Genomic DNA, 9,364 nt, shown 5'->3' with positions numbered 1-9,364 from the left:
GTGGGAAATCCCTGGCCTGATCACACTTAAGTGAGCTTCTCTGGAACTCCACGGCCCTGCTGGGCTCACACTAACACCCCCATACTCAGTCATATTCAAGATGATAGGGAGGAATACACAAGAGGATATTTTTTTTACATTTTTTAAAGCACAAAATGGTGGAAACCACAGAAGGGAAGAGGGGAAGACAGACAGGAGATGGACCAAAAGAACTCTTAAGGACAGGAGAACACTATGGGACTAATCCAGACATTCAAAGAAGTTAAGCAAAGAAGGTGTAATTGGAAAAAGGAGTGAAATTGCTTGTTTGGATCTTGATATCTTGTTTAGAGATCGGATGTCAGGTGCACTGGGTTGCCTAGCAACAGTACAACACTGAAAGTCAGGCTTGCTGACTTATCCACCCTCACTTTATCTCAGGATATATCTCAGGATATACCAAGAACTGACTTAGTTGGTCTTTAAGGTGCTACTGGAAGGAATTTTTTTTGTTTTGACTATGGCAGACCAACACGGCTACCTATCTGTAACTTTATCTCAGGAATGTGCATATGTGCAGAAACTGGTATAGAAGTCAAGACTGCATTGCATTCTGTAATTTGGGGGCAACAAGGCGAGAGTTGGCGATCAACTGTGTTTGGTGGGTTTTACACAGCACAGTGTGAGCTAGTGTGGTAAAGAGCTGGTGGATCTCTTCTGGCTACCGGAAACCAGGAAAACTCTGATGTTCAGCTGGAAGACTGCTGGAGCTGTGGATTCTCTGTTGACCCCACTGGTCGAAGTGTGGTGAAGTACTAACTGATAGTTGGCCCATGCCCCGGCTGATGTCTGCAAGTCATAATATGGAACAAGACAAAGGAAACTGACACACTCACAGGAAGACCAATTCTCTCAGAAACAAAGAGAGACACCATTGACTGCAGGCAGGCTTGGTCTTGGGGAAGTGAGATGGCTCCTACCCCTAGAAAGGCCATGAAAACCCTTCCTGTTGCCAATAGAGGGAGTAATCCTTAAAGACAAGAGTGTTGTGTTCACCTCCCCACCCCCAATCTGGTAAAATGTTCCCCTCTAGCAGGTATACTAAATCAATCTTCCTCCAACGCAACCTGTTGGTTAGGGCTGATGGCACCTAGAAGGCACTGGGTAGGGGAAGACTGTATTGGATTAATTATTGCAGCAGAACATGGGCTACGACTGAGTCCTTCTTGCTTTATTTTCCAGGAGTTTCCATTATCTGAGGTTGCAAAATCAGGTCACCTGAGGATGCAGGATTGACAAGGGGCTTTTGGTGTCAGAGACCAAATCTCTTCCATGCCCTTAATTCCATAATCTGGAAAATTGACCATGGCTTCTATTAAAGGTGGGTTGATTCACTGTCCACGAAGAGTTTTAATTGAACCATTGTTTATCAGGCTTCTTCTTACATATGCTTCTTTTTTGATCAAGACGGGGAAAGTTCTCCCAACATCGCAGGGGTGTTGCACACTTTGCTTTTATTGCAGCGACTGGACTATAAAGCGGGTTGTCTGGCTTACCGACTACCCAATAACTGAAAAGAAAAGGAAGCACAAATCAATGAGTGAGTTAAAAGCAAATTATTATTATTATTATTATTATTATTATTATTATTAATTTATTTATACCCTGCACATCTGGCTTGGTTTCCCTGTCCATCAACATGGGGTGTGTACTTTATTTCAGCATTAAGAGATCTCCCCATCTCAGAACCCTCAGATTCCAGGGCATTAAATGAAGCTGCACTGAAAAAAGAAAAGGCTTCTTCAGACAGCATAGAGTTAACCTGTGGAACTCACTTCCACAGGAGGGGGTGATGGCCACAAACTTGGAAGGCTTTAAAGCAGAGGCTCCCAATCTTATTTGGCCTAACACCCTCTTTTCAGGGAAAAAATAAAAATACTCAGCCCCCCCCCCCGGAACCAACCTTCTTTACGTGAACAAATAAAAGATGCAGTGACAAATTTGCATTCTTTTATGTGTCTGTATTTCTACCCAATGCTATTTTTCTAGAAAAAAGATGCTGGAACTCACCATGAACACCTCCCTCTGTCTCTTCGAATGGCAATTGCACCCACCTGGGAGGTGCCAGAACTGAGTTCCTGTGAGTTTCCCCTGAAAAAAGCCCTGTTTCTACCTACGTCCTACAACATAGTAAAGACAGATTAAAATTCCATGGAGCGGACCAGAGTTAAGACTGCCGGTTCAGTCCAATCCATCCCAGGGGCGGAGCTGGTTCCGCATCCTGCCTGCCATGGGCCAAATAGGCAGGCAATCTGCGATCCACTTCCTGGGTCTGGGTGAAGCCAAAAATGGTTCACCCTAACCTGGGAAAACATCTCACCTCCAGCACAATTGCCGGATCCAGGGGAACTTTTGTTGCCAACCCACAACGGAGCCCACCCTGGCAGTAAGCATCATTACATAACAGATGAATCTTCTCTTCTCTTCTCTTCCACCCCACTTATTTTTATTCAACGCCCCCTTGGATCGTTCCAGTGCCCCCCAGGAGGCGGTATCGCACACTAGGGAAAAGTGGCTTTTAAGAAAGATGACTTCTAGAGTAATGAGAGTAGGAGAAAACCTTTTCTCTATCCTCTTTCTCCACACTCATTAGTTCTGAGTGGATATAGGATCCTGCGGTTCCAGTAGATTCTTCATTATGTAGTGCCAGAGCTAATAATTAACTGGGGTGATGATGGTGGAAAGCAACAATAACCACTGAATGATACTATGGAACAATGCAAGCCTTGTGTACCTGCATTCCTACACTTTAGAAAACATTTAAGAAGCAGTAGAATTCTTCACACTTACGTTTTCTTCTCTGTTCAAAGAGACAAACTATCATATTTTAACAAGGTGAGGTCAAAAAGCATTGCTTGGTCTTCCAAAGAATGGAGAGGATCAAAACTGAGGGGGAAGCAAAGGGGACATGTTGTCGCCACCCTGCTCTAGTCATGGACTGGTCATATTGTTCGGATGCCTGTCTTCCAAAGTAACTACTCTATTCCGAATTTTAAAATGGAAAGTGTAATGCCGGTGGCCAACAAAAGAGGTTTAAAGACTCTCTCAAGGCAAATATTAAAGAATGTAGTATAAACACCGACAATTGGGAATCACTGGCCTGTGAGCACTCCAGTTGAACAGCCTTTACTAAAGGTGTCATGGACTTTGAAGACACTCAAACTCAGGACAAAAGGGAGAAACGTGCTAAGAGGAAGGCACATTTGGCAAACCCTCACCGTGCTCAACTCCCGCCAGGAAACCAGTCCCCGCTGTGGAAGGATGTGTGGATCCACTTACGGACTCACTGTTAAGACTGTGTTCATGGAAGACAATCTTACACGGCTATAAGAAGATGAAGAACTGGGGTGTTTTGAAGGACTACAGTGTCCATTTACATGGTGAGGGTGGAGAGAGACTGTGAGAAGGCATGGGTGAGGGGGCATTTGGCTATGTGGAGTCCCAGGTGGCTGGTGCCCATAAGAAGTGGCAGAGTGGAAGGCAAGGAGACTAACCATATGTGGAGCCAGCGACTGGAGGAACCACCGCCACCCCACCCCAGATTGGTTGTAGGTATAAGAAGGCTGAGGACAGACTGAGGTTGGTGAGGCACATTCGCCCTGCTGGACCAGCCCCCGCCATATGGGGTGATTTCTTGTCTCAGTGTAGAAGCCCTTCATTGTTGAGCATGAAACTACTATCAAGCCCCGTCAAACTACGCAGCATTACCATTTCTGATGAAGCTGGACAATATAATATTGCTTCCTTCCTACAAAACCGTCTCTCTGACATGGAACATAAAATGCAATGGAAATAAAATACTGTGCTGGGTTCTAGATGCAGGCAAAGGACAGGAAGAGCTTTCAATGAAGAGCAAAAAACAAATTCTTAGCAAAGTTTCTACAATACAATAAACAGAGAAACGTTGCTTCAAGACTCACTATCGTGGTGGGTAAGTGTTATCTATCCATTTCCATCCAACGAAATGACGGAGCCCAATCCAGAAGTCATGCTGTTCATTTTTAATTGCATTTTCCAGGAACTCCTGCTAAAAGCACAATCAGAAAGTCTTTCCTAGGAATGAGAGGCCAGAATCCCCTCTCAGATCACCCCCAGACTGTGGCCCCATCTGCACTGTGAAGTATCATACCACTTTAAACAGTCAGTGCTGCCTCCAAGGCATCCTGGGAACTGTAGGGTTTTTTTTGGGGGGGGGGGCAATTTTTTAAAATTGATTTTCATTTTTTCTTTACAAATTAGTCACTAATTAAAACAAATTTAACATTTTTCCAAATCTGACTTCCCATAAGTCTTCCTAGACATGTTAATGATTCTCCTTCATGCTGCATCATATTTCCCGATTACTTCTAGTTTATCTTCAGACATTACAAATAACCTTACAAAATACAATATTTTTACTTTTCAAACAGCTCTCTAGCAATCAATTCCTGCACATACATTATTTAACATTTCCAGTTTTGACAAGTGAGGCTACTTATCAGATTGTCAATCCCTACTAAATTATTAATTAATGTTAATTAAAATAAAACTTCCTCTCCTTCCATATGCATATATAGTAACATAGCAATCCAGTCCAATAATTAGTCTTCTTGCTGCTCAGCTCCTCTGTCCCACATCACATGTAGAAGGGACCAACTGGTTAAAGGTATACAAGTCGGAGCTAAACAGTACAAATTGAAAGCATTTGCAGATGACCTAGTATTGACATTACAGGAGCCAGAATATAGTACTAGTCCCACATCACATGTAGTCTGAAGTCTTTTTCTTTAAGATAGAAACTCCAAGATCAACCATCTTGCTTGGTGTAATTTCCCACCAGTAAGATCATAGCAACCAGCCCATATTATTATTATTTTTTTTTGGGGGGGGAGTGGGAGGACGACGACACTAACCACATTCTCCTAGATATTTCACAGTTCAAATCCATATTATAGCCTCTCCCCCAATCTGAGATTCTCAAATGGATATATCCCACCAATAGAAATCCCAGTTCTTCTAGAAATCTGCTCCTTTCTAGCCCAGAATCCCAGAATTGTAGAGTTGGAAGGGACCCCAAAGGTCTAACCCCCTGCAATGCAGGAATGTCCTGTCTAAACTCACCGGTGGGGTTTGCTGTTAGCATGTGCAACAAGGCTTCCTCTATCAAGTTGGATCACTTGGGGTTCACTAAGTTCTTATTGTCTGCTCTGTGGGATGTAACCCACTGGTGCAGTCAAATGCAATATTCTTATTTCCCTAGAGTGGGCACAAGTGGGGACATCCAGTCAGTGTAACTTCCTGTTCCGCTGGTGTGGAGCATCCTTCCACCTGGATGTGACCTGGGAGATGGGCATGGCCCTGGCTGACTCCATAAAAGAGCAGTCACGCAGCCATCCTCCCTCTCTTGCCGATCTCTTGCTTGCTGCTCTCATGCAGCCATGTTATTCTCTTAATGTAAATTTTGCTGTCTGCTGGCTTTCAGCCAGCAGCACATGAGCTCAATCTCCATGCGAGATGAATTCACAGATTGTTATGTAACTACTAAAGTAAAGCTTGCCTTTCAGGGGTCGAATCGTGAACTGAAATGTGAGTAAACCTCTTTTTATTTCGAAAGAAAAGACTTGTTTCTTTATTCTTCTAAGAGGGATAAAAGGGGACACCAGGAATAATCCATCTGGGCAAGCCAGATTGGATTACTTAACTAAAGAGATTCTGTTATGTACTGAGTTGAATAGGATCCAAAATGCAGCAGTCTGATTGGTCCTAGAACAATGCAGGAATATGATTGGTCTGCAGGAGCCACCCAATCCAGCTCCAGATGGAAGTGAAACCACAACCTGATTGGCCTACAGGAGAATTCCGGAATTAGCCAATCACGTGGGGCCTATTGTGTAAATAATGCATTTAAAGCAGATACTTTGGGGAAACTTTCATTCCTCCTCACCACTATGAGCTGAATAAAGAGCATGAAATCCACTCTCGACTCTGAGTATATTTCAGATTCAAACAAATCTGCAAACTAGCTTCCTGCTATATTGAAGGGAATCTGTTCTGCTACATCACTCACTACGCAGGATAACACCAACACAATCCAAGAGTCCAAATTTTAATCTGCGTCACATCTTCATCTTCTTTGAATCCCTTCAGTTTAGGAGGGGAAAAGGCACAGTGGACTTAGAGACTGCTTCAATTGCAGAGGGCTTAGCACCCAGCGCCTCACACACCTCTGCTTCCATGGAGGCAGGAACGGGTTCAGGAGATGACCGTGGGTATCTTTTCTCCTTTATATCCCTCAAGGAAGTACGGAAGGCAATTCAGCCTCAGGTTACCCCCTTCCCCTGTGCCAGAGTCTTTCTCACGAATGGGAGAGATGCCACTATTGGCACAGACTAGAACAGGAAGTTAGGAGCTGTAATTTCTTGTTTGGTACTGAGAGTTGTTAGTTGTTAGGAGGGCTCTTTTCCCCCTCAGATTCCAAAGTGGGTTATCTATCCATCCCACTTCCCACAGAACTCTGGGAATTGTAACACTGTGAGGGGAATAGGAGGTCTGCTAAAAAGCTCTCAGTATCTTTAACAAACTTCCCAGCATCCTTTGGGGGATGCCATGACCATAAAGTGGTACAATCATGCTTTAAATGTATGGTGCAGCTATGGCCAAAGTATCTTGCCCAGGAAGGCTTAAAACCATCAAACTGCAAAGGATTATTCATGCCATTTCTATATACAGTGTTCAGCTAGGTTACCTCCTCTTTTTCGTTTTCAATAATAACCAGTTTGGATTTTTGACTCTCACAAAAGCTGTCTGCCTGACTCCAGTCTACTAGTCCTTCATCAAATAAATAGAGAGCCTCTTTATATATCTGCCACTTTTGATGATGATCTGAAGTGAGGTCATCTTTGAATACAGCCAGAAATTGGGAAGGGGAGGGGGCGGAGAGAGAGAGGAAAACAAACAAACCAGTTTTAGCTGGACTGAAGGTCTTACAGGTTTTATTATTATTATTACAGTGGTACTTCGGTTTAAGAACAGTCCGGTTTAAGAACGATTTGGCTTACAAACTCCACAAAAACGGAAGTAGTGTCCTGGATTGAGAACTTTAACTCAGTCAAAGAACAGAATCCAAATGGTGGAAGGGCACTGGCGGCGGGAGGCCTCATTAGGGAAAGCACGCCTCGGTTTAAGAACGGTTTTGGTTTAAGAACGGACTTCCAAAATGGATTTAGTTTGTAAACCGAGGTACCACTGTATTTAAATTAAGTCATTATGAATTACATACTGATATTTCATTACAATCCAACAAAAGACATGGTAGCTAACACTCTGAAAGATTTGTTCTAATAAAGGACATATTTAGCCAGGTCATTTGTCCTCCTTTTCCTTCGCTGTTCCAATGTTTGCATTCATCAACAGATTGGTAATGCTATGAAGATTGTGTGGCACCCCCAATCTCTGCCGAGCAGTAGCAAGATTCTGGGAGGTTCCGGTTGCTTGCCCAGGGTTGTGTTTCCATTGAGAAAATCGAGGAATAGTGGAGGTGAGTGTCGTTAAGAAGTATAGTTTATTTGACACATATTTAGACAAGATACTTCAGATAAGATTCTTGCATAGTAGCGGGTTGGACTAGATTACACTTGGGGTTCCTTCCAACTGTACAATTCTATGATTCTGCTTGCAGATAAAGTCTTCAATGGAGAAGGTACAGAACATTATACCCTCAACATCACCATCTTAAGAATAACTTACTGATTGCAGACTGGACTTCATTTGCTCTGTCAGCCCATATAAGCAATTCACCTGCTAACTTCTCAGCTTCAGCAAGTATTTCAGAATCTGAAAGGTTTGGATAATCCAGGTCAGTGAGATCTCAAACAGCTATTCAACTTTATAAAAAGGCTGTTTCCCTATAACTTGTGACGGGCCACATTCTAGCATTCTGGGTGGTCTGTAATCTGCTGAGCATTGATCTGATTAACTGTGCTCTGGAGCATAGGCGCCGACTCCATGGGGCTTGAGGGGGCCCGAGCCCCCTCAAAAATTCGTTTGGGGGGGCTCCGCCCCCCCAATAATCTCCGGCGCCCCTCCAGCAGAGCGCCATCGCCGCCCCTCCCCCAGCCCAAAATGCACAGGGAGGGGCGGGCTGCATGCCTCCTGCCCTCCCTCCCGAGCAAAAGCTCCACCCAATTTCCTTTGGAGCTGATTAATAGGCGCAGCACGCTCTCCCCTATTCGCTCACGAGGAGGCGGCGCCACTTTATTTGCATATTCATGAGCTTATTTATTATTCATGAGCTTTCCCGGGCCCCCCCAATATTTTTTATAAGTCCGCGTCCCTGCTCTGGAGATCTTAGAGAGGTGTTGTGATTCTGTTGCTTGTGTGCTAAGAATTCACCTCTGCACCACTTCTGTTTGTGACCCAAGTGTGGGACCACCTTTTAAATAAACCACAAAACCAAGGAAATTATTTCGAGTCCAGCATCCAGATTTTGAGACTCAGTATTTTTATTTAGTTGTACCTTGGATCTCAAACGCCTTGGCTCCTGACCAAATTGGCTCCCAAACGATCAAATCGGAAGCCGCACTTTGGTTTCAAAATGTTTTAGAAGTTGAACAAACTTCCGGAACAGATTCCAATTGACTTCCAAGGTACAATTGTATTTTATTTATCTATTGCAATAGGACAGAGCTCAACCCAAGGTGCTAGTTGAGAAGGTCTGTCCCGAGGCGCTTCAGAACAAAAGCTTATATAGTAGTTCAAACATAGCAAACAAAGAGTCACCAAACATTTTCTCATACGTCAGGAAAGGTTACAAGCCATGGGATAGAAAACATGTATGTGTCTTCCTGCTCTCCACTTCCCCCACTATCACCTTGGGCAAAACAAAACAAATTCCTTCCAGTAGCACCTTAAAGACCAACTAAGTCAGTTCTTGGTATGAGCTTTCGTGTGCATGCACACTTCTTCAGATACACGGTGTATCTGAAGAAGTGTGCATCTGAAGAAGTGTGCTTCTTCAGAGTGTATCTGAAGAAGTGTGCATGCACACGAAAGCTCATACCAAGAACTGACTTAGTTGGTCTTTAAGGTGCTACTGGAAGGAATTTGTTTTGTTTTGACTATGGCAGACCAACACGGCTACCTATCTATCACCTTGGGGTTGACCAGAAGTGCCTTTTGCTCTTTTTAGGTATTGGATGTCCCACTTTGCTTTGGCCACCTAGTCTATGATCAGTCTTTAATAACATTCCTTTAATAACATTCCTCCATTTGTCTTTCTGCTTAACACCCTGGTACTAGCTCATAGGAAAACATCCTGCCATTTGTGCTGCTTTCAGGGTCAGATAAA

The 9,364-nt window shown here is 43.7% G+C and overlaps 1 protein-coding gene and 1 long non-coding RNA gene across 6 annotated transcripts in view; both read right to left on the bottom strand.

Moving 5' to 3' along the window:
* Positions 1 to 1,369: 1,369 nt before the first annotated feature.
* LOC309350301 (uncharacterized protein) overlaps positions 1,370 to 9,364 on the bottom strand; it is a 29,372-nt gene continuing 21,377 nt past the window's right edge. For all 5 annotated transcript variants that reach the window (XM_081877203.1, XM_081877202.1, XM_081877204.1 and 2 more), the window contains 4 exons: positions 7,765 to 7,851; positions 6,764 to 6,915; positions 3,960 to 4,066; positions 1,370 to 1,549 (listed from right to left, as the gene is read on the bottom strand). In XM_081877203.1, coding sequence (XP_081733329.1) covers positions 1,390 to 1,549; positions 3,960 to 4,066; positions 6,764 to 6,915; positions 7,765 to 7,851 — 506 coding nt within the window. In that variant the 3' untranslated portion in view covers positions 1,370 to 1,389. The remainder of the gene's footprint in view (positions 1,550 to 3,959; positions 4,067 to 6,763; positions 6,916 to 7,764; positions 7,852 to 9,364) is intronic.
* On the bottom strand, positions 8,498 to 9,261 carry LOC309350447. The gene is made up of 2 exons (XR_014160381.1): positions 9,169 to 9,261; positions 8,498 to 8,887 (listed from the first exon to the last, which is right to left on the bottom strand). It is a non-coding gene; the product is annotated as an uncharacterized lncRNA (long non-coding RNA).

The sequence above is a fragment of the Podarcis erhardii genome (assembly GCF_964252035.2).
Source record: "Podarcis erhardii genome assembly, chromosome: 9".
NCBI classification, from domain to species: Eukaryota; Metazoa; Chordata; class Lepidosauria; order Squamata; family Lacertidae; genus Podarcis; species Podarcis erhardii.
The sequence above is the reverse complement of the archived record's forward strand: the minus strand, read 5'-3'. Positions and strand labels throughout refer to the sequence as shown.